Genomic DNA, 23,314 nt, shown 5'->3' on the forward strand with positions numbered 1-23,314 from the left:
TGGCTTCAAGGACGGACATCTGGTCGTGTGGCTGATGGTCATAAACCTTCCACCTCCATGCAGAAAAGAAAAAAAAGAAGGTTGAGGAACGGTGAATAGGGTGGAAGGAAGAGACGTACCAGTCTTGGGTGGACTTCAAACCATGTCGTTATTGCTTGCGAATGATGGAAAGCCACATTGTCCCAGGTGATTACAAAGGTCCTCATGTTTTCACCCTCCTGATCCTGCTCTGGAACCAGGCACTGGTAGAGATCATTGAGAAAGGCAAGGAGGCGCTCGGTATTGTAGGGTCCAACCTGACATCTGTGAAGGAGTAATCCTGCATTTGCAATTGCTGCACACATGGTAATATTTGCCCCTCTCTGTCCTGGCACATCAACTGTGGCCCTTTTTCCAATTACATTTCGTCCACGTCGACGCCTTTTGGCCAGATTGAATCCTGCCTCATCTATGTATATGAATTCATGAGGGGCCTACAGTTTTTATACTGTATCTAAGGTTTGGAATATCGTTTTTACTATTGTGGGATGTTGTGTGTTAACATTCGTAAATAATACAAAAACAATCCATAATTTTGTTGGGAGGTACAGCTGGTCTGTTAAGAAAATGTAAGCATTGTGGAAATGTGTTCACTGACTGCATATTGTGTGGAAACGACATGAAATGTGTGAATGGTATGGCCACAAAAGACTGATGCTGTGCTGATTGTGTTTAGAGTTTTGAAAATGTGACCACTGATTGGACAAACGCTTGTAAGCAATTGGAAAAAACTGTAAATTACTGTGAAATGCTGCCCTCTTCCGGTTTAAAGTGAGACTCGCAGTTCTTCAGTGGCTTGAATGTTCTGCACCTGTATTTTTACTTTCCTCTAGTCTATGACATGACTGATGCTAGAATATCCAGGCTATATTTTCGTGGATTTGTATTTTGGTCTTCAGTTTTGCACATCCAATGTTTAATGCTAGTTTCCAAAACTATTATAGGCCACATTGTTGTCTTTAGGCCAAGTTAATTCCTGTGACGCACTTGTTCAAGGAGTCTCTGACGTCTTATTGTTGAGATTATCAGCAGTCACCCCATGAAAAGATGAAGACTGGTTTGTGAATTTAGCTTTATGTGATCATATCTTGGTTGTGGTTGTTGAGGAGTTGAAATAATGCTCTGCACTACAGTATTTACCACGTGCATCGTGCATCATGCCTGCAGCAAGTTAAAGTTAACCTTTGAAACTGGGACTGCTACAGTTGTTTAGGCATTGTTCAATCACTTCAGTTAAAATTACAATCTAAAATGCTGCCTGTGATTATTAACCTGTGTTATTTGACTTAGTATTTTGAGTTTTGTTTTTCCACCATGGCAACTGTAAATGAAGTGGTGCCCTTTTATTGTGGCTTGTAAAATCAAGAAGGTAAAGCCGCATGGCAGTGGTATGAAACCAGGTGAAAGGTACATGCAAATGACGGCATAAACAAATAGTTTTCAGTATTCTGCACACTGGGGCTTAACAGTAACCGTCTGTAAAAGAGTGTGAAAAATCAGCAAAGTGTGTCACGCACAGTGGAAGGTGTTAGACCACAAGAGCCTGATGCAGGGTAGATATCAGGAGTTGCAAGGAAGAGACAGTCTGAGCGAGGCTGACTAAGAAAGATAGCATGCTGCAAAGAAATTTCTTACAGAAAAACAACACAACACACTCTGTCTCTGATAAGTTTCTTTCTTTTATTTAATGCTGTCACTTGTGGCATAAATCACACATAGTAGGGATTATCAGTAGCTTTAGTTTGGAAAAACAATAGACAAGAAATATCCATCATAAGCAGGAGTAACGACAGTAACTGAAAACACTTCACATTATTGACAGTAAAACAGAATGACTTCCACCTTCAGCATCACTACCTACACCATCCATCAGAATCCTCTCCAAACTTACCATAAACATGTATAGTGACATCTTGATTATTAATGTATGGATTATATGTGTATACACATATGTACATTTATGTGAGCACTCTGCTCATAAACATGCAATCAACTGGAACAACATGCAGTGTGGTTTTTGAACTGGTCTAACACTTCCTCCTACGCACTCATAACATATATCTAAAAATGTCAAGGTGAAACATGCTTGAAATCAATAACAGAACAGCTAAGGTTTGTAAAGTAACGTAAAAGTAAAGTTTCCATCCACCACACTGTACATACAGAATGTCTTTATATTTCTATTTTTCTCTATATATTTTTCAGTGTTGGTATTTTTGTACATATTTCAATTTTTTTTTCTTTTGTAATTTTCCTGTCAAATTTGTCATTATTTTTTGTATATTTTTTGCCAAATTCCACGCTACTGTGACAAGGAAATTTCACATACGTGGGATAAATAAACAATGTCTTATGTCTTAATAGCTTCAACCCTTGGGCTCTAGTTTAACTCTACTGCCTTTTACTTTTATTCCATGTTGCTCAGTTGTGTTTTGACAATTAAAGGGGAACTCCGGCGCAAAATGAACCTGGGGTTAATAGCACATGTGTACCGAGTTCGACCGTTCTGTGGTATTTGTTTTCATGCATTTGTTTTGTTAGTCAAATGTGACCAGTTTTCTTGCAAACCGCTATTTAGCGTATAACGCTAGCCTTCGGGGCACACCTACGCATAAAAAAAAATCGCTATTTCTATACCACTAACAAGGCTCACAATATCACCACACTTACACGGTAGCATAACTAGGGTCTCTACATGTAAACCGAAGCATTGAGAACTTTGCAAGTATACAGGCAGTTTATTAAAAAAGGAATACAGTACCGTTGGCGTCTGGCTCGCATATCCAGGGGGGCGCCATCTTGGGGAAACTGAACTCTCTTCGTTCAGTGCTCTCAGTGCTTTCTTCCGGCAACAGACAGTTCAGTTTCCCCAAGATGGCGCCCGCCTGGATATGCGAGACAGACGCGAACAGTACTGTGTTCCTTTTTTAATAAACTGCCTGTATACTTGCAAAGTTCTCAATGCTTCGGTTTACATGTAGAGACCCTAGTTATGCTACCGTGTAAGTGTGGTGATATTGTGAGCCTTGTTAGTGGTATAGAAATAGCGATTTCTTTTTATGTGTAGGTGTGCCCCGAAGGCTAGCGTTATATGCTAAATAGCGGTTTGCAAGAAAACTGGTCACATTTGACTAACAAAACAAATGCATGAAAACAAATACCAGAGAACGGCTGAACTCGGTACATATGTGTTATTAACCCCAGGTTCATTTTGCCCCGGAGTTCCCCTTTAACGTGTGTTAATTTGATTCTGTTTGCCTCTACAGTCTTAGGGAATGACTGTGATTCCCAGTGATATCTAAAAAGTGTCTTTGTCAATGCTGAAGTAATGTTTGGATTGATAAATGAATAAAACACTCTTTTTATGAGCACTGAGACCATTAAAAAGCTTAAATTTATTAGTTGTGAATCATCAGTCAAATCAAAATAAAGACCAAATAATGAAATGCTGAAGTTCAAATACTGAGAATATTCAGAAAACACTTTTCATCTATGTTGACTGGAATCCCTTAAAAAGTCGAATCCTTGGAACAGTTGAGAAAGAACCCAGTAATATTGGATTGCTCTGCAAAAATCATATAGACTTCATGGGGGGGCAATGGAGTCTTTCTTGGTCATTACTTCGTACACATATTCATTGGAGACTTGCGGGGCCTGTCTTCTTCTTCTGCTGGATCGTTTCACCTTTTGGTAGTGTAAAATCACAGTATCGATTAATTGTATACTAAGTGGGTTTGTGGAAGGTTAAAAAAAAACTACAAATAAAGTAGATGTAAAGAAAACTCAGACAAATGTTAACAGTAGATGAAATTCAACCATGATCACCTGAAAAGGGCCAACTGGACCGTTTCACTAATGCTCCTGATTTTACTGTCTATACACATCCACTAAAGTTGGCGATTTTTTTGTTTTCTGTTGCGTTATAGTAAATACAACCTGTGGTGCAACTGCAGCAAGAGGCAGCAGCTCCACTTTTCCTTTTCTTGCACCATTTCACTTTAGCTCTATTAAATCACATGATACATCTATCAAATAAATGGGATTCATAGTTTCAGTTTAATTTTATTTTAGTTTCTAACTAGTAGTTTGTAGTCACAGGATGTGGCACAACGGATGCTGCAACCACCAGATTACGTTTGCATGGACAATGTTTCTTCAACCTGATTATCAGTTCCTTCCAGTCATATCAGTCAGTTCTGATTGATTTTGTTTCTTACCAGCGGTATGTTACATTCTGAGAATGCACTTCCATGTTTGCGCTTGAGATGCAGACAGCTTGCAGCCGTTTTAGATATAATCAGCGTGTGAACACAGTGAACTGTGTTTACAGAAGTTCTGTGGTTTTTGAAGGATGCTGTGCGATAAACTGATAAAGGTGCCATTAATAACCTACTACTTGAGATGGTCACTACTGCATTCCAACGTTTGATTCTTTGAACTTTGGTTATGCTTTACAAAGTTCTGAGAAAAAACATCAGAACTCACCTTCCTGTAGATCAGTAGGATCAACAAGATGGCGATCACAGTAGCAAGTGCGCCAATGACACAGGTGACAGAGAATGTGAAAATCTGAGCTGGAGGAGATTCTGCACTGGGACATGGTGCCACTCCTGTGTGAAATAAAGGGCAGCTTAGGTTAAGCCAAATAAAATGTTCAGTCGTCGTTGTACAAATTTAGGTGCCACAACATTTGGGGCAGAGCTTTGACAATACTAGAAGAAGAGGTCTTCTAGAACTAAGAAGAAAATATTCATATTTTCTTTGTATGTAGCATATATTCAAATCACTTGCATAGTGGAAGTTGCAATAACACAATAATGAAGACCTGACAACAAGCACAAATCCTGTATGTGCATATTTTTACTGAGATAACCATACATAACTTTTGATAGTTTGATTACTTAAAAGTGCCACTCCTCCCACACCCATTTGGATTTATGTTAATGGAGTTTTACACCGATAATGTTAATGGACACTATTGCACCTTACTATCTGTGTATATAATATATATTCTTCCGTCTCTATTTCTTGTACATTTGTCCATATGCTAATTTGTACATTTTTGCTTTTTTATTTTATTTTACTTATTTTTATTTTATTTTATTTTATATTTCTTTTATCTGTGGTTCTTAAGAGTGTTTTTTTTTTATGTGCAACTAAGCTAATGTGACCAAGCAATTTCCCTTGTGGATGAATAAAATTTGTCTAAGTGTAAGTCTAAGTTACCATTCCTGTCATCAGTGAGGCTGCCGTGTTTGTGGACAATGGCCACTTCTCACTGTAAGTCTGCAAAGGTACTGCATGTACGCAATGACCCTGCACTAGTCTGACCGTAGTCCACTATGAGTTACTCAAGAAAAAAGTAAATACATAAAAGGGTTTTTGATAATAAAATGGAAACACACCTTTCACAAAAACTGTGTAGGTCATTTTGCAGAAATCCATGAGGACACCATTTTTGTAGATGCATCTGAAGACGCCGGAGTCATCCACGGTCAGATTTGTGATGGTAATGGTCCGGTCCGTGAGAGAGCCACTTATCTGAGCCCTGTTTTGGTATTTTGGTCGCATTTTAGGTGACCCTTTGTCACTGCAGAAAACCACCTCATTGTCTTCTTTATTGTCTTCATTATGGTGAAACAGATACATCGCAACAATTCCTTTAGTACCATTATTACAGGAACACTTGACAGTGATGTTCTCCCCAGACTCTTTGAACATCATGATGTTGTCTGTCATTAAAAAGACAAAAAGTCATTAGAGGGTCTAAAGAACAAACCCCAAGACATACACATCTGCATTACTCTAACAGAAGAGATATACTTCTGATATTCTTCTGGAAACAGCAGGAAGTGAATTGCTGCATTAATTTCAGATAAGCATAGAGCAGAATCTGGTTAAGAGATGAAACAATGAAATAAAACATCCCTTGCAGCTGGCCTACTGAACAGGCAGACTTCAACTACATTAAAAGCTTAAGATGGTGTGAGTACATAGACATACCTGAATTGGCAGAAACACAGAGCAACGTTAAGGACAGACAGAGTAGCATCATCTCGCAGCAGTGAGTGTATGACTGCATCTTCCACCTTTGTTGGACACACACCATATGTACCTAGAGACAATGCACTACAGCAAGCAGTGCTTCCTGTATTGTTTGATGTGGCGTGACGACGTGCGTCCTGTGAAACTAAACTATTTAAATTCTGTTACTTACTTATCTTCCTTATATAGTGATATGACTTTGCTTGTAAATCATGCTATAATGTTAGGATGCTGAATAGCATGCAATTTTAGCTTTTTGCCTTAGTTAAAGAGATTAAATAGATTGCATAACAACAAGTTTAGATCTGTACACTCTAAGACTTGGTTTCACTATGGAATTCTGTCTGCCTCTGTGGGAAAAATGTCCCTACAAATAATGGTAAATGGCCTTGCTCTTATATAGCGCCTTTCTACCTATTGTTACTCAAAGCGCTTTACAGTCATAGACACATCTATCCATTCACTCACACAAGCACACACCAGTGCCACGCACTGGGAGCAACTGGGGGTTCAGTGTCTTGCTCAAGGACACTTCGGCATGTGGCACATTCCGGGGATCGAACTGCCTCTGGTTCGTGGACAACCCGCTCTGCCTACTGAGCCACAGCCGCCCCATGCTCCTTAATGAAGTCTTCATTTATGGCACAAACAGAGGGCAGGGTTAAATACATCCCAACATACTGATGAGCACCCAGGGCATAGACAACAAGATGGTGAGCAGGACTGGACTGTCAACACTAATGCACTCTGAGGGAAGGACATAGCGGACCTTCTACCCAGGTTCTTTGGAGTCGGAGGTGGGTACACTCTTGCCTACCTTTCATGGCTTTGTAGTGGCATCAGCTGTCAACTCCAGTGCAGCCTGCTGAAGCACCAGCAGCATCCTAACTGCTGACAGGAAGGGACTCAGTGAGGTCAGAAAGGCAAGCTCGGTTCTGGTATGTCCCTCTCGTCCAGCGGAGGTGGTAGTGGGAGATGGGGATGATGATACTCTGAAAGCACTGGGCAGCTCCTATAGTAACAGGCTGCTTGAGATCCTGTTGCTGTCAGGTTCTATAACCAAGCCCAGAAACACCAGAAGTGAAAACTTTTTTTCGTGCGTTTCATGCATGCCTGTTTGACATGCGCCCTGCAGTCGCCCCTGCCCCTGCCGACCAAGAATTTCTCTGTAGGTTGTAGGTTGGCATGTAGCCGCTTCATTTCATGGCGCTTCCTGGACCCAAACTACTCATCTCATTTTCCACATTGACTCTTTTTATCTTGTACAGCTTGTGTCTGGTCCTACACAAGAATGTGGGCATACCCTTGATCTTGTTTTAACACGTGATTTTACCGTAGGTAATTTAGAAGTGTGTGATGCTGCATTCTCAGACCATATGTCTGTCGTATTTGACATGCCTCTGCCTTGTCATATGGTTAAACTTCGCGCTCCTGCGCAATGCTGTAGCATTGTTAACTCCTCCACTGCCATTCAGTTCTCAGCAGCCTTCAACTCATCTGCCCAACTGAACATCTGGGCTCAATTTCAGATGTTGAGGCCTTATACTCTCATTTTTACTCATCTTGTCACACTATATTAGATGCTGTGGCTCCGTTAAAATCAAGGCTTTCCAAACCTAGACCTGAGCCCTAGATGGATGATGCTACGTGTGCTGTCAGGCATGAGTGCAGGAGAGCCGAGCGGAAGTGGAAAAAGGACAAGCTACAGGTGTCCTTCCAGATGTTGAAGGACAGTTCTCGTTTTTATCAGAGAACTGTGAAAACTGCAATCCTGGTGTTCTGTTTAAAACCGTAAACTCTGTTCTTAATGCCCCACAATCAACCTGTCTGGAGAACTCAACTGAAGTCTGTGAGAACTGTGAGTTCTGCTTTTTTATTAATAAGGTCACGGACATTAGGGCCAACATTAGTCCTCCTTCTTATGACCCCTCCATATCTGCCACATGCTCTGCTGTTTTTGACCAGTTTGAGCTTGCCAGCCTGCGCTATTTGAGAGAGATAATTGGTCACATGAAGCCTGCTGGGTCTCCCAATGATCCAATTCCACCTCGTCTTTTTAAAAACGTTAAATGGCACCTTAGAAAACAGGATTGTACTTGCGATCTTAAAGCATGCTGTGGTGACAGCACTGATTAAAAAACCTGGCTTAGACTCATCTGTACTTTCAAATTTTAGGCCAATCTCCGAACTCTCTTTCCTTTCTAAGATTCTGAGGAAACTGTTTACTGCCAGCTGAAGTCTTTCTTAGACTAACACAACGTTCTCAACGTTCTTGAGTGTATTTAAGCCTTTAAGAGAGACGGTAGTCTTGAGGTGTTGTTTATGATGTTGTGCATGGCTGTGTGCCACTGAATTGAGGGCATGTTGCAATAAAAAGACAAGATGAAAGTTTGTCTTGCTGTTTGTTCTGGAGGTGCAACAGATAAATGACAGACTAACAACTATCAATGGCACACGATCTACCCGCACTACTGTTGTGATCTACCAGTCGATATCGACGTATCGGGTACCCCTGGTTTAGAAGGAATTAAAAAAAAGCTGATCTTTGGGACTGGACTTTCACTTGAGGGTCATGCACATGAGATCTGCTAAACAAATGTTAAATTAGGGAAACAAGGCATGTGGAGCTGTTAAAATGCTAACATGCGTAAATGTACTATTGAAAACATTGTAATAAAAATAAATTTTATGGACTTAAAAACTGCCTTTTGTACAAACGGTTCTAAAATCTGGATCTAGGATCTAAAATTAATCCTAGACTGTACCCAGAGACATATGTAAACAGGGAACCATCCAACCTTTTACATCCATGAGACATTCCAGCTGTGGTTTTAGAAAGTCAGCATCTTTCCTTTTCCTTTTTAATGGGAGGTAAACTTGTGCATCATCTGCACAACAATGGAATGGGATGCCGTATTTCCAAAATATGTGTCCGAAGAGGAGCATGTACAGGGAGAATATGTGTGGTCAAGAATATAGGGAGGTGCTGAGTAAGATACACAGGAAGCTACAGAGTCACAAAGCCCAACAGAGAACCTTCTTAATCCACTCCACAGCAGTAGCTTTAACACTCACACACTGCTCTAAGTGAGTTGTAAGGATGGTGTGGTCTACAATGTCAAAGGCAGCTGTGGTATCTAAAAGCATGAGAATGGCAGAGTTGCCCAAGGTCAGTGACTAATCAAAAAAGCAGTTTCAGTGATACAAAAAAACTTAAAACCAGACTGAAACACCTCTAAGAGACAAAGCGTATTTTAAATAAGCTTACAACAAGAGTACTTTTTTTTTTTTTTTTTTTTTTACAATATCTTAAGAGAAGGGAGTTTTGAGATTGGACTAATTTTAGAACGTGTCCAACTTGGATATTTTTAGTAAATGGTTGCCACACTGCATGTTTAAAATTTCCTGCCACTATCCCTGAGGCTAGACTACTGTTTATAATGGCCTGAATGTTTGCTCCAAGAGTTGCAAAAATCTCCTGGCGGGAGAGGTTTCTAAAACCTGCGTCCCGATTGCCGGTCATGACGTCCGGCAAAAAAACTGGCTGTCTCGGTACAGCACACCGAACGGCACACCACCCCCCGTGAAAACCCGACAGTGCTTAAGAAAACTGTGTACAGAAAGAGAAACTGTGAGAAAACACCAGTGAATATACGAAAAAACAACCAAACCTTCCAGATTACTTTCAGACTCACTCGCCACCACACTCCACTCTCGCAAAAACGCCACGCATGCGCACAGAGAGTAAGAGAGAGAGAGAGAGAGAGAGAGAGAAGCTGTCTGCAAGAGAAAGAGTGAAGCTGTGGATTGTAGAGTGGATTGTGTAATGACAATAAAGCTACTTTTCTTTCCTGTATTCCCTGAGATACTTTTTAAATACTTTTAAGTATTTTTTTAAGCAAATACTTTAGTACTTTACTTAAGTACAATTTTGACTAAGCTACTTTTACTTGTAATTTTGAGGCTGATGCCTCAGATCAAATGTAATATTTTGCTATAGTACATGTAATGCCCTATGTCTGTATGGGAGGTAGAGTAAAGAGTCATCTGCGTCACCCTCATTGTACTTAACACCACAGTTTGCAGAAGTAAATGACAGACACTTCCTGACAGAGTGCTTTAGTATTTAAGCAGGATCCAAAAAAGCAGCAGACCTGGAACAAACCCACTTAAAACATGGCTGGTTGCATAAATGAATCAATTGCTCTGGATGATTTTGCCAGGAGTGTTGCCTTCAAGGGGGACACTGGTGAAGATGTTGAAGAAGCTGCTGCTGTGCCTGGTGAGACAGAAGAAAATGAAAAGCGTAATCTAGCCTTAAAGTAGAAACTATTGTAGATGTGTTTTAGTCAACTTTTAAAGTGTTTAGAAGTGAAACAAAAGTTGTTTGACAATGTGATGTTCCATTTGACACATTATGTGGGGTATATATTCTGTACAGGAAGGAAGCTGTACAGACTGGTTGCTGTGAGCTTTGGACTTCTGTGTGTCCTCCAAGCTGGTCTCAACATTTCTTTGAGGCTTTCCTTCTGTAAGTTTTCTCTGTAATTTAACCGCCTAAACTTAAACTGCAGATCACAGATGAAAAAACTGCAAAGCATTACTCTGTGTTTACTTTGTCTTCTGGGCCTTAGAGATAAATATAAAGGTTACCTATACTAAAAGGAGCAAATCCTGAATACCTTTGTAATTGAAATATGAACATTTAATCTTAATGTGACAACCCAAGATAACCTTTATATAACAAAATATCTTTTTGCTGCCTCAGATAGCTCTGAAGACTCAGAGGCAATGTTGAGGAACATGACAAGAGAGAGAGATGAGTTGAAGGGGAAGCTGACTACATTTGGTGAGTAGATAATTGAAAGACCTGTTACTTTCTATTTATTTTTTATTTATTGCTTGTTCTTTCCTGGATGTAAAGGTCAGTATTATCACAGACAGCCTGTTGGTTCTATTATATTGATGCTCTTAACTGAGATGTGACAAGAGTCACAATAAATACATTTGTTAAAATACATACTGTGTTTTTCTAATATTTGGTTCATTAAAACGTGAAAAAAAAATGTTTTACACTCAGCTTTGACATTAGCAAAAATTGCAAAGCTTTGTTTTTTACAATAATAATTACATTAAATAAAGAGAGACTTGAGATTTTGTCATATTATAGCTTCCTATTTGAGACTTATGTGTTGAACATGATTCGATTTAGATGTCCAGGCTAGTTCTGCATCCATTTCTTTTACTCCTTCTTCATCTTTTCTTCTGGGTTTTGTCCCTCTCTCCTGGTATCTCAATATGGGCCATGTAAGGCCCTGTCAGGTCCTCGAGCAGAAGACTGAGGAAAGCTACACTGTGTAGGTTATCTAACAATAATAAATACTAATAGACTATAAGCATAAGTTACTTGGTTCAGTTTGTCAGTTTTTAATTCATAAACTATGTGACCGAAGATGAAACATGCACACACACACACATGCACACGCACACACACCCATACACACAGTGTACTGAGGCCAGGCCTGGTTAAAGAGTCTGACAACAAGGAGAGATCTGCAGTCTCTCGTTCATGCACTGCAGAAGAAGCAGCTTGTCACTGAAGGAGTGCCCAGTTCTAAGTCCCATGGATGTGCTTGGATATTTCAGCTTTGCAATCCTCCTCCTGTCTCCTGCCACTGGGTCAAGGGGGCATCCCAAAACAGAGCTGGCCCTCTTGATTAGTTTGTTGAGTCTATTCCTACCTGCAGTAGAGATATTGCAGCCATAGTAACCTAGTATATTTTGCTTTTGTTTTTTAAATTGAAAATCTTTGCTGTTAAGTTTTATTTATTTATTCATTATTTTAAAGTCTGAAACTACACTTGAAATACCAAAAAGTAGACAGACTGATAGCTTACAGGGAGCTTTCTGTACACTGAGACAGGGTTAGAAGGCTGAGAAATGGTTACATTTCAAAATTAGCATACCCAACACTACTAGTCCTTTACCCTGACCTTAACCATCACAACAAAGTGCCCGACTCCAACCTTTATCCTAAACCAACCAGAACCAATAAAACAAAAAACTTAAATCTTTTGTGTTGTGTGTATGTGTGTGGGTCTGTCCTCTCCTTGTGGTATGCTACTGCACTAATGAAACTCTCTTTAAACATATTCTCACAGAAGCCAAGTTAAACGACACAACAAGAGAAACAGATGAGCTGAAGTGGAACCTCACTGTGTTTGGTGAGTGTAGAAATAAAATTGAATACTCCTTAACTGTCCTTGTTATTTCAAATCAATACCATTCTAAGAGTCAGTCACAACCAGTTGATGTATAAACAATAAAGTTTAGGCCACCATCCATCAGAATCATAGACTGACTTGATACATGTGATATCAGTTAAATGGAATCTATGTTTAGGATTGGAGATGGCAACTCATAAAAATGATTTGATCTTTCATACCATTTACTGTATCAGTTTCACTGTTTGAAATATTGTTTTTAACATGGAAGACATTAGGCTCCTAAATTTGGAATGTGTAAATGTTGGTGTGTGAATGACAAGAAAGGAAATCTGTTAGTGAAAAACAAAATGAAATGAGTCCAACAAAGGTTCAAAAAAGGCAACTGGACTTGTAGATTTTATTTATTTATTTTTTTAATTAAATTAAATGTGAGCGAACAGACACATGTAACAAATATATTAACTCATAACTATAGCTATCCAGAAATATCAGAAGCCATGTCCTTTACATCAGTGCTGCTTTTGCAGGTTTCATATTTGATGAAGGACAAGTGTGCCTTAACCTAAAACAAATTAATTTTGTGCCATGATACAATGTTTTCCAAAATAAAATAAAAATCTTTGTACACGTGGCCCTCCTGCCCTTTAAATATGCCAAATTTGAAAGACACGGCCAAAGACTTGGACAAGCTGAAAGTATTTTTTCGAATGGTGTGTGTGCTTTTTTCCGCTGATGTGGCAGGTTCACAGCAGAATTCACTGACTCAAGAGAGAGATGAGTGGAAGAGGAAGCAGAATGACCTTGGTGAGTGTGGGTAGAGCTTGATTCACACCATTTCCCATCCACACGTCAACGCCCTGCAGTTGCTTACAATATGTTAATGTTTAGCTCCAAATGCATAGTTTTTTATTTCTAATCTCTGTAATTCAGTTTGTTTTGCTCAACAAGAGAGATGTGGGAAAAACTGTAGGTTTAGGTACATATAAACTGTGTCATCTGCACTGAGAGCTTCATTATTATAAGTAGCAAAGATGCCATTTACAATAAAGCAATGATATATTGAGCTACATTAGTTCAATACTGTGAAACTTTCACAATTTAAATTGTTCTGTCAGCTCTCTTTTTTCTATTTATATGTCAGTTAAATAAAATACAGTTAATTAATCTTTCCACTCTTCCACATCTTTCCTAGCTTCACAGCAGAATTCTCTGACTAGAGAGAGAGATGAACTACGGAGGAAACTGGACGCCTTTGGTGAGTGTGAGGATGGATCTCGTACCACTGATCAGGAATCTTACACTGATGTGTAAAAAAAAATCTGTCAGGTCCTCGAGCAGAAGACTGAGGAAAGCTACACTGTGTAGGTTATCTAACAATAATAAATACTAATAGACTATAAGCATAAGTTACTTGGTTCAGTTAGTCAGTTTTTAATTCATAAACTATGTGACAGAAGATGAAACATGCACACACACCCACCCACCCACCCACCCACCCACACACACACACACACACACACACCCATGCACACAGTGTACTGAGGCCAGGCCTGGTTAAAGAGTCTGACAACAAGGAGAGATCTGCAGTCTCTTGTTCATGCACTGCAGAAGAAGCAGCTTGTCACTGAAGGAGTGCCCAGTTCTAAGTCCCATGGATGTGCTTGGATATTTCAGCTTTGCAATCCTCCTCCTGTCTCCAGCCACTGGGTCAAGGGGGCATCCCAAAACAGAGCTGGCCCTCTTGATTAGTTTGTTGAGTCTATTCCTACCTGCAGTAGAGATATTGCAGCCATAGTAACCTAGTATATTTTGCTTTTGTTTTTTAAATTGAAAATCTTTGCCGTTAAGTTTTCTTTATTTATTCATTATTTTAAAGTCTGAAACTACACTTGAAATACCAAAAAGTAGACAGACTGATAGCTTACAGGGAGCTTTCTGTACACTGAGACAGGGTTAGAAGGCTGAGAAATGGTTACATTTCAAAATTAGCATACCCAACACTACTAGTCCTTTACCCTGACCTTAACCATCACAACAAAGTGCCCGACTCCAACCTTTATCCTAAACCAACCAGAACCAATAAAACAAAAAACTTAAATCGTTTGTGTTGTGTGTATGTGTGTGGGTCTGTCCTCTCCTTGTGGTATGCTACTGCACTAATGAAACTCTCTTTAAACATATTCTCACAGAAGCCAAGTTAAACGACACAACAAGAGAAACAGATGAGCTGAAGTGGAACCTCACTGTGTTTGGTGAGTGTAGAAATAAAATTGAATACTCCTTAACTGTCCTGTTGTTTCAAATCAATACCATTCTAAGAGTCAGTCACAACCAGTGGATGTGTAAACAATAAAGTTTAGGCCACCGTCCATCAGAATCATGGACTGACTTGATTCATGTGATATCAGTTAAATGGAATCTATGTTTAGGATTGGAGATGGCAACTCATAAAAATGATTTGATCTTTCATACCATTTACTGTATCAGTTTCACTGTTTGAAATATTGTTTTTAACATGGAAGACATTACTCTCCTAAATTTGGAATGTGTAAATGTTGGTGTGTGAATGACAAGAAAGGAAATCTGTTAGTGAAAAACAAAATGAAATGAGTCCAACAAAGGTTCAAAAAAGGCAACTGGACTTGTAGATTTTATTTATTTATTTTTTTAATTAAATTAAATGTGAGCGAACAGACACATGTAACAAATATATTAACTCATAACTATAGCTATCCGGAAATATCAGAAGCCATGTCCTTTACATCAGTGCTGCTTTTGCAGGTTTCATATTTGATGAAGGACAAGTGTGCCTTAACCTAAAACAAATTAATTTTGTGCCATGATACAATGTTTTCCAAAATAAAATAAAAATCTTTGTACACGTGGCCCTCCTTCCCTTTAAATATGCCAAATTTGAAAGACACGGCCAAAGACTTGGACAAGCTGAAAGTATTTTTTCGAATGGTGTGTGTGCTTTTTTCCGCTGATGTGGCAGGTTCACAGCAGAATTCACTGACTCAAGAGAGAGATGAGTGGAAGAGGAAGCAGAATGACCTTGGTGAGTGTGGGTAGAGCTTGATTCACACCATTTCCCATCCACACGTCAATGCCCTGCAGTTGCTTACAATATGTTAATGTTTAGCTCCAAATACATAGTTTTTTATTTCTAATCTCTGTAATTCAGTTTGTTTTGTTCAACAAGAGAGATGTGGGAAAAACTGTAGGTTGAGGTACATATAAACTGTGTCATCTGCACTGAGAGCTTCATTATTATAAGTAGCAAAGATGCCATTTACAATAAAGCAATGATATATTGAGCTACATTAGTTCAATACTGTGAAACTTTCACAATTTAAATTGTTCTGCCAGCACTCTTTTTTCTATTTATATATCAGTTAAATAAAATACAGTTAATTAATCTTTCCACTCTTCCACATCTTTCCTAGCTGCACAGCAGAATTCTCTGACAAGAGAGAGAGATGAACTAAGGAGGAAACTGGACGCCTTTGGTGAGTGTGAGGATGGATCTCATACCACTGATCAGTAATCTAAATGTGGGCTTACCCAATGTACTGAATTATCCAAAGTAGCACTCAAAATGTTAGAGCTGAGTATTTTACAATGTTCAAAGAAAACAGGAGATCAAGTCCATACTTTTATTTTGGAGAGGGATTTTGAAAGTATCAGGAGCAAACTATAGATTATTAATGTCCAGAGTAAGATAAATAACAGGTATATAAAGTACCATTCAAAAGCCTAGACACACCTTTACATCCAATGTTTTTTTATTTTTATTATTTTGTACATCGTAGATACTTATACTACACTATGCAATACTGAAGACAACAAAAATGTAGTGCAGTAAACAAAAAGTGTTAAACTAGAATAATTTTCAGATTTATTTCAGATTTTTCAGAATAGGCACCTTTTGCATTGATCAAATCAAATCAAATCAAGTTTATTTATATGGCACTTTTCATACCTATTAAAAGCAATACAAAGTGCCTCACAGAGGCTAAAAACAGCAAAAACAGAACAAAAAATCCAACCCTCCCACCCCATAAGAACACAGAGACATGAGACACACACATACCCCCCCCCCACACACACACCCCACCCCCACCCCCCACCCCCAACACACATACACACACAGACCCACACACACACACCCCGCACAAGAGAGACATGGCCAGACACCGAGACCTGGAGCAAGGAAAGAGCCACCTTTGGGGCCCAACCACACCAAGAGGGCCTCCTGCCCACGACTACAGGGAGCACTGCCATAGAGAGACAGCCCCGACCCGGGTCGACAGGAGGCCCCACACCAAGGTGCAAAGCCCTCCAGCCACCAGGGCCAGAGCCGCCCATAGGACAGCACCCCCGTGAGTAGACCAGCAGCAACTCCCAGTGTGGTCGGCCCCCATGAGGAAACACTGGAGCTAAAAGCCAAGGACTAAAACTGTAAAATAGGACAAAATGACCAATGTAGATAAAATGCTTTTCAGCTCATAAAATTAAAACATGTATTTGTAACATATAATTAAAAAATAAAAATGGAAAAGAAAATGACAAAAAAGTCTGATAAAAACTACTAAAAGCTAAAAATTGCTAAAAACTGAGGGACTAAAACTAAAACTGTAAAATGGGATAAAAACGTACAATATAGATAAAAACATGTAGCTAAAGCATATAGTTAAAATGTAAAAGTCTGATTAAAAGGAGGAAGATAATAATTTAGAAAGTCAATTAAAAGCCTGATTGAAATGGTGGGTCTTGAGCCTCTTTTTAAAAAAAACATCAACAGTCTCTGAGGCCCTGAGGTTCTCCGGCAGGCTGTTCCACAATCGGGGACCATAATAACTAAAGGCCGCCTCCCCGTGTGTTTTGGATCTAACTTTAGGTATGATTAAAAGGCCAGTGCCGGAGGACCTCAGGGTCCGCGAGGGTTGATATGGTAAAAGTAAGTCAGATAAATAAGAAGGCCCAAGACTGTTAAGACACTTAAAAACAAGTAAAAGAACCTTGAAATCAATCCTGAAGCGCACGGGAAGCCAATGCAGCGATTTTAAAACAGGTGTAATGTGCTCCCGCCCTCTGGTCCTTGTCAGCACTCGTGCAGCTGAGTTCTGTAATAGCTGGAGATTAGAGATACTTTTTTTGGGAAGACCAGAGAGCAGGGCATTACAATAATCTAAACGACAAGAGATAAAAGCATGCATCAGTACCTCCGTGCTGGCCTGAGAGAGAAATGGGCGGACTCTGGCTATATTCTTAAGATGGTAAAAACCAATCTTTGTTATGTTTTTGATATGTGGGATAAAACTGAGCTCAGAGTCAAAAATCACGCCCAGGTTTTTTACAATTTGAGATGGTTTAAAATCTTGTAATTTTGTTAAAAGTTTCTCTCTCTGGCCTTCAGGACCAATGACTAAAACCTCTGTTTTGTCCTGGTTGAGCTGCAGGAAATTCGCTGCCATCCATGACTTGATATCTAAAATGCAGTTAAAAAGGGCATCAATAGGCCCTGTGTCATCAGGAGACACAGCCATGTACAGTTGTGTATCGTCAGCATAACTATGAAAGCTGATGCCGTGCCTCCTGATGACATCCCCAAGGGGAATCATGTATAGATTAAAAAGAATTGGACCTAAAATTGACCCCTGGGGAACCTCACACTTGATCTCATGGGTTCTTGAGGAACATGTATCCATACTCACAAAAAAGTGGCGATCTGTGAGGTATGAGACGAACCAGTTGAAAACAGTACCAGAGAGGCCGAGCAGGTTCTTCAATCTGTTTAATAAGATGTGATGGTCTACTGTATCAAAGGCGGCGGTTAGATCCAGTAGTACCAAGACTGTAAGTTTATGTTTATCCAAATTGAACCTGATATCATTTAAAATTTTTAAAAGGGCTGTCTCGGTACTGTGGTTCGTCCTAAAACCAGACTGATGCCTCTCTAAAATATTGTTTGACTTTAAAAAATAATTTAATTGGTTAAAAACCTGTTTTTCTAAAATTTTACTTAAAAATGGTAAGTTGGATATAGGCCGGTAATTATTAAGAATGTTATGGTCTAGATTGCTCTTCTTCAGAAGGGGCTTCACCACCGCCGTTTTGAAGGAGGTGGGGAAGACACCCGTCTGAAGAGAGCAATTCACAATGTTTAAAAGCTGTTCCTCAAGGAGCCCATAAAATGTTTTAAAAACGGTGTGGGAATTGGATCTAAAAGGCAGGTTGTGGGGTTTACCTGGGAGAAAACTCGACCAAGTGTCCTTGCATCAACCAGGACAAAACTCTCCAGTGTTTCCTCAGGTAAAGTCGAAGATCCAGGTGTGGCGACAGTTAAAATCTGTTGAGATAAAAGCCTGGATCTGATATCATCAATTTTACTTCTGAAGTGGTCTGCAAAGTTCTCACAGAGGGTATCTGATATTGTTTTGTGGGACTTGTTAAAATTACTGTTTGTTAAAAGGCCTATTGTGGAGAAAAGAAATTTAGGATTGTTTTTGTGGTCGGAAATTCGTTTTTTGAAATGAGAAATTCTTGCCTGCTTGATTGTGTTATTATAGATTTTGAGTTTTTGGCGTAAGATTTCATAGTGAACCGTTAGCTAGATTTTCTCCATCTTCTTTCAGCACTCCTGCAGCCTCTTTTCAATTTCTTTATCTCCTCAGTTCTCCATGGGGGTGTAGGTTTTGTCTTAATTGTTTGACAGCTTTGCACATTTTTGTTGGCATTCTCTCAGTCATCTTCATGAGGTAGTCAAATGGAATGGTTTACCAGCAGTCTTGGTGAGTGTGGGTAGAGCTTGATTCACACCGTTTCCCATCCACATGTCAATGCCCTGCAGTTGCTTACAATATGTTAATGTTTAGCTCCAAATACACAGTTTTTATTTCTAATCTCTGTAATTCAGTTTGTTTTGCTCAACAAGAGAGATTTGGGAAAAAAACTGTAGGTTTAGGTACATATAAACTGTGTCATCTGCACTGAGAGCTTCATTATTATAAGTAGCAAAGATACCATTTACAATAAAGCAATGATATATTGAGTTACATTAGTTCAATATTGTGAAACTTTCACAATTTAAATTTGTTTTGCCAGCACTCTTTTTTCTATTTATATATCAGTTAAATAAAATACAGTTAATTAATCTTTCCACTCTTCCACATCTTTCCTAGCTTCACAGCAGAATTCTCTGACAAGAGAGAGAGGTGAACTACGGAGGAAACTGAACGCCTTTGGTGAGTGTGAGGATGGATCTCGTACCACTGATCAGGAATCTTACCCAATGTACTGAATTATCCAAAGTAGCACTCAAAATGTTAGAGCTGAGTATTTTACAGTGTTCAAAGAAAACAGGAGATTTCAAGTCCATACTTTTATTTTAGTATGCAATACTAAAGACAACAAAAATGTAGTGCAGTAAACAAAAAGTGTTAAACGAGAATAAGTTTCATATTTCAGATTTTTCAGAATAATCACCTTTTGCATTGATGACAGCTTTGCACATGTTTGATATTCTCTCAGTCATCTTCATGAGGTAGTCAACTGGAATGGTTTTCCAGCAGTCTTTACGTTCTATAGGTCCCAGAGGTTTTTAGCACTTGTTGGCTGTTTTGACTTCACTCTGCGGTACAACTCATCCCAAACATCTCAGTGGAATTTAGGCCAGGTGAATGTGGAGGCAAGGTGATCAGACACAGTACTCCATCACTCTAACTTCTTTATCAAGTAGCCCTTACATGGCGTGAAGATGTGTTTGGGGTCAATGTCCTGAAAAACAAATGAGGGCAAAAACCAGATGGCACTGCATACTGGTTAACTGAGCCTTGGACTTTGCTGTCAGCAAAGCAAAAGGTGACCTTAAAAAAAATCTAAAACATAAAACTTATTCTGGTTTGTCCTTACTAAATGGAGTTGCACATCACCTTCATTTATGACAAGCAGTGAAGCAGTTTTGACGCAAAAAAAATCAAATTTTAAGTATATAAGTAATTACTCATTTAGATTTCATGCCTTTTTGGCAATGAGATTTAACTCTGGAGCCCTAATTTGTGTTAAAACATGTTTGTTTTGCATAGCATCTGTGCAATATTACTACACCACAAGTGTAAAAACTTCTCACATATGTGCAATAGTATTACACTATAAGGTGTAAAAACTCCAAACAACACCTTGACACCAGTCTATGCAATATTTTACAGTTCAATCTGTGCAATATTTCTATCCGATTCTATTTCATTATTTATCTTTTATAGCTACTCTTTTTGCTCTTGTTTTTTTTTATCTGCATTTTCCGTAAGCTGTTGTAAACTGCAATTTCCCCATTGCGGGACAAATAAAAGTTTTTCTTATTCTTATTCTTCTTATCAAATGCTGTTAACTTTATCACTGACACTTGGTTTTGCAGAACACAGAGCTTACTGTAGCTTCTCCCTTTTAACAGGTCACAGTTCACACCAAAGATGGATATATTTCAGTGGTAGTTTCTATTATATTTCCTCAATCCGAAAGAACTGGCAAGAAAGTAGAAAAGACTGTCAACAGAAAGCTGCTGACCTGGTGATAATAAACAGTGAAGAAGAACAGGTTTGTACACCCATGTATGAATGATGTAATCTAAACTTATTAACATAACACTAAAGTACTAGGTGACACTGGTTAACTAGTAAATAGTTGACAAATGTTTTGGTTTTTTTTTTTGTTTGTTTGTTTTTCATGAGCAAGGAATTTACAAGATCGTACCAGAAGGTGGTGTGGATTGGACTGACTGACAGAGACAGAGAGGGAGAATGGAAATGGGTGGATGGGACACCACTGACAGCAGGGTGCACACATTACTATTTAATCAAATTCATTCATTCTGTCATTTTACCTGAAATGACTATAAAGAAAAAATGTTTTATCTTAACTGTGTTTTTTTTCATTAACTGTTATTTTGCCTTAGTTGTTAAAAAGCATGTTAATTCCTTTTTGTTTTCAGATTCTGGTACTCAGGTGAACCTGACAGCTATTATGGCGACAATGAAGATTGCGCAGAGATATACCAATATGGCTATACAAATGCCTGGAATGACAGATTATGTGAAAATGAAAACTTCTGGGTCTGTGAAAAGAAAATGGCTTTTTAATTCAAAAGTTGAAGGTGTGAAGTTAATGTATTTACTGTCAGCTAAACTTGAAACAATGAGCATGGTTTTGGCAAAGACACACATTAGATGTACCACTGAGCTTTCTGAATGTTTTTTCGAAATTTAATGTAACTATTATAATTGTAAGAGCAGATTATGGTGATGTTGACTGTTTGTAGTGAGTCTGATGGTAATTGGCAGTTTTGCCTATATAACCTAGGAACCTTTGTGTCTAGGCAGGTGTTTCCAATCGGAAGAGGAAAAACAGTTTTTGACCGCTATTCAGCTATTGTGCTTGACGCATGTTTTGCTTGATTAAAAGTGTGATCTTTAAGTTTAAGATACGAAATAAATGGATTTTGTGCATCGCAACTGAAAATCAAGTGGACTTTCATTCATCAGTCGTGGAAAAGTAAGCTCGTCAAGAATGTTTCCTGTTGAAATGCCTCAGTGGCTTAAAGCATTGGCTTAGCCTCTACAATAATGTATATAATGATGAATATATACAGAAATATGTTTTCTGGAAAGTTTTAAGGATATGTTGATTGTTCTGTTGACTGTTCTCTGCAATAGTTAGTTGTTGTGCTGTGTTCCTTAGTAGTGTCACAGCTTATTACAGTATTAAGCCCCATCCACATATAAAGTGATTCACTTCTCATCCATTGCTTTGTAGCTGACAACTGGTCACCAGTGGACGTTCCAGGCTGTGGCTGACTTGGTAATCTTGCATGTTTCCCAAAGATATCTTTGTAGCTTAGACAAGGCTTCATACAGAAATACAAAGCTTTACCGAAGTATTCAAGATGCCAGTGATGGTGCTCCAACCTTTTTATATGACTCTGGTGAGTGCAACAGCCGCCCTGTGTAATGAACCAAACAGCATGTGGCACTGGGAGCTGATTGAGATCCGTAGTGAGCAAAGTACCGGTGAACACTGGTGAGCATTTTGTAACAGCAATTAGACACATTTCTCAAGAGGTAGACATCAAAGAATGAATATTCACTGGTGTCTGTCTGGTGTTGATTATGTCAACTTCACCACTTTTTCCATGTGCCTAAAAATGTTGCTCTTGTAGTTTTGAAACTTTCTGTGCTCTTAGCCATCAACATGCTTATTTAGCACTGCCTTCCAACCACATGACAAAAGCGAAAAAGGGAGAGAAAATACATAGAAAATACAAAACTCTATTCATTCAGCCTATCCCAGCTGTCATCGGGCGAGAGGCGTACATCCTGGACAGGTTGCCAGTCTATCGCAGGGCTAACACAGAGAGACAGACAACCATTCACCCTCACATGCACACCTACGGCCCATTTAGAATGACTAGTTAACCTAACCAGCATGTCTTTGGATGGTGGGAGGAAGCTGGAGTACCTGGAGAGAACCCACGCAGACACAGGGAGAACATGCAAACTCCACACAGAAAGGCCCAGATGCTGTGAGGTATCAGTGATAACCACCACACCACTGTGTGTTTCATATGAGTGGCTCAGTCTTTCTGAAGTGTCACAGATGTCATAGATGTTAAGGTGATAAATAGGGTTGGGTATCGTTTGAATTTGAACGATTCCGATTCCAATTCCTTGTTTCGATTCCGGTTCCTAACGATTCTCGATTCCGATTCTTTTAAGAGGCAGGGTCAAAAAAAGTTTAGGATATTTTAAATGAGCTAGCTAGCCAACGGTCTTTCTGAAGGAAATAGTCTGACCTTCTCCATCAATTTTAATTCTATGAACTTTTTCCTTTTTATGAACTCTATACGTGGGCTAATTTGTTAGCTGCCTCAATGTTGGCGCAAGACATATTATTTAATGTATATGTATTGTTTTACTTACCGGATTCGGACTGCATCCGGCAGCGGTCGG

The 23,314-nt window shown here is 39.1% G+C and overlaps 3 protein-coding genes across 3 annotated transcripts; 2 read left to right on the plus strand and 1 right to left on the minus strand.

The window, feature by feature from the left end:
• Positions 1-1,258: 1,258 nt before the first annotated feature.
• On the minus strand, positions 1,259-7,478 carry LOC311500171 (T-cell antigen CD7-like). The gene is made up of 4 exons (XM_084561409.1): positions 6,902-7,478; positions 5,445-5,771; positions 4,525-4,649; positions 1,259-3,723 (listed from the first exon to the last, which is right to left on the minus strand). The coding sequence occupies exons 1-4, from the start codon at positions 6,906-6,908 to the stop codon at positions 3,625-3,627; spliced, it is 558 nt and encodes a 185-aa protein (XP_084417535.1). The 5' UTR covers positions 6,909-7,478; the 3' UTR covers positions 1,259-3,624.
• Positions 7,479-9,520: 2,042 nt separating this feature from the next.
• On the plus strand, positions 9,521-16,400 carry LOC311501415 (uncharacterized protein). The gene is made up of 9 exons (XM_084563219.1): positions 9,521-10,366; positions 10,526-10,615; positions 10,853-10,933; positions 12,246-12,308; positions 13,053-13,115; positions 13,504-13,566; positions 14,501-14,563; positions 15,307-15,369; positions 15,758-16,400. Exons 1-9 carry the CDS (start codon positions 10,261-10,263, stop codon positions 15,856-15,858), a joined length of 693 nt encoding a protein of 230 aa, XP_084419345.1. The 5' UTR covers positions 9,521-10,260; the 3' UTR covers positions 15,859-16,400.
• On the plus strand, positions 16,019-21,927 carry LOC311495000 (uncharacterized protein; the record flags this gene model as incomplete). Its single annotated transcript, XM_084554282.1, has 5 exons — positions 16,019-16,027; positions 16,465-16,693; positions 19,496-19,558; positions 20,764-20,906; positions 21,045-21,927. 5 exons carry the CDS (start codon positions 16,019-16,021, stop codon positions 21,573-21,575), a joined length of 975 nt encoding a protein of 324 aa, XP_084410408.1. The 3' UTR covers positions 21,576-21,927.
• Between the last annotated feature and the right edge of the window lie 1,387 nt (positions 21,928-23,314).

The sequence above is a fragment of the Chelon labrosus genome, assembly GCF_963514085.1.
Source record: "Chelon labrosus genome assembly, chromosome: 2".
In the NCBI taxonomy this organism is placed as follows: Eukaryota; Metazoa; Chordata; class Actinopteri; order Mugiliformes; family Mugilidae; genus Chelon; species Chelon labrosus.

Coding starts and splice junctions, on each gene's coding strand:
- LOC311500171 (XM_084561409.1), bottom strand. Junction 4,650..5,444: donor CTACACAGTTTTTGTGAAAG/GTGTGTTTCCAT, acceptor TATTTCACACAG/GAGTGGCACCATGTCCCAGT. Junction 3,724..4,524: donor TCCTACTGATCTACAGGAAG/GTGAGTTCTGAT, acceptor CACTACCAAAAG/GTGAAACGATCCAGCAGAAG.
- LOC311501415 (XM_084563219.1), top strand. CDS start 10,261: ATGGCTGGTTGCATAAATGAATCAATTGCTCTGGATGATTTTGCCAGG. Junction 10,367..10,525: donor AGAAGCTGCTGCTGTGCCTG/GTGAGACAGAAG, acceptor TATTCTGTACAG/GAAGGAAGCTGTACAGACTG. Junction 15,370..15,757: donor GAGGAAGCAGAATGACCTTG/GTGAGTGTGGGT, acceptor CATCTTTCCTAG/CTGCACAGCAGAATTCTCTG.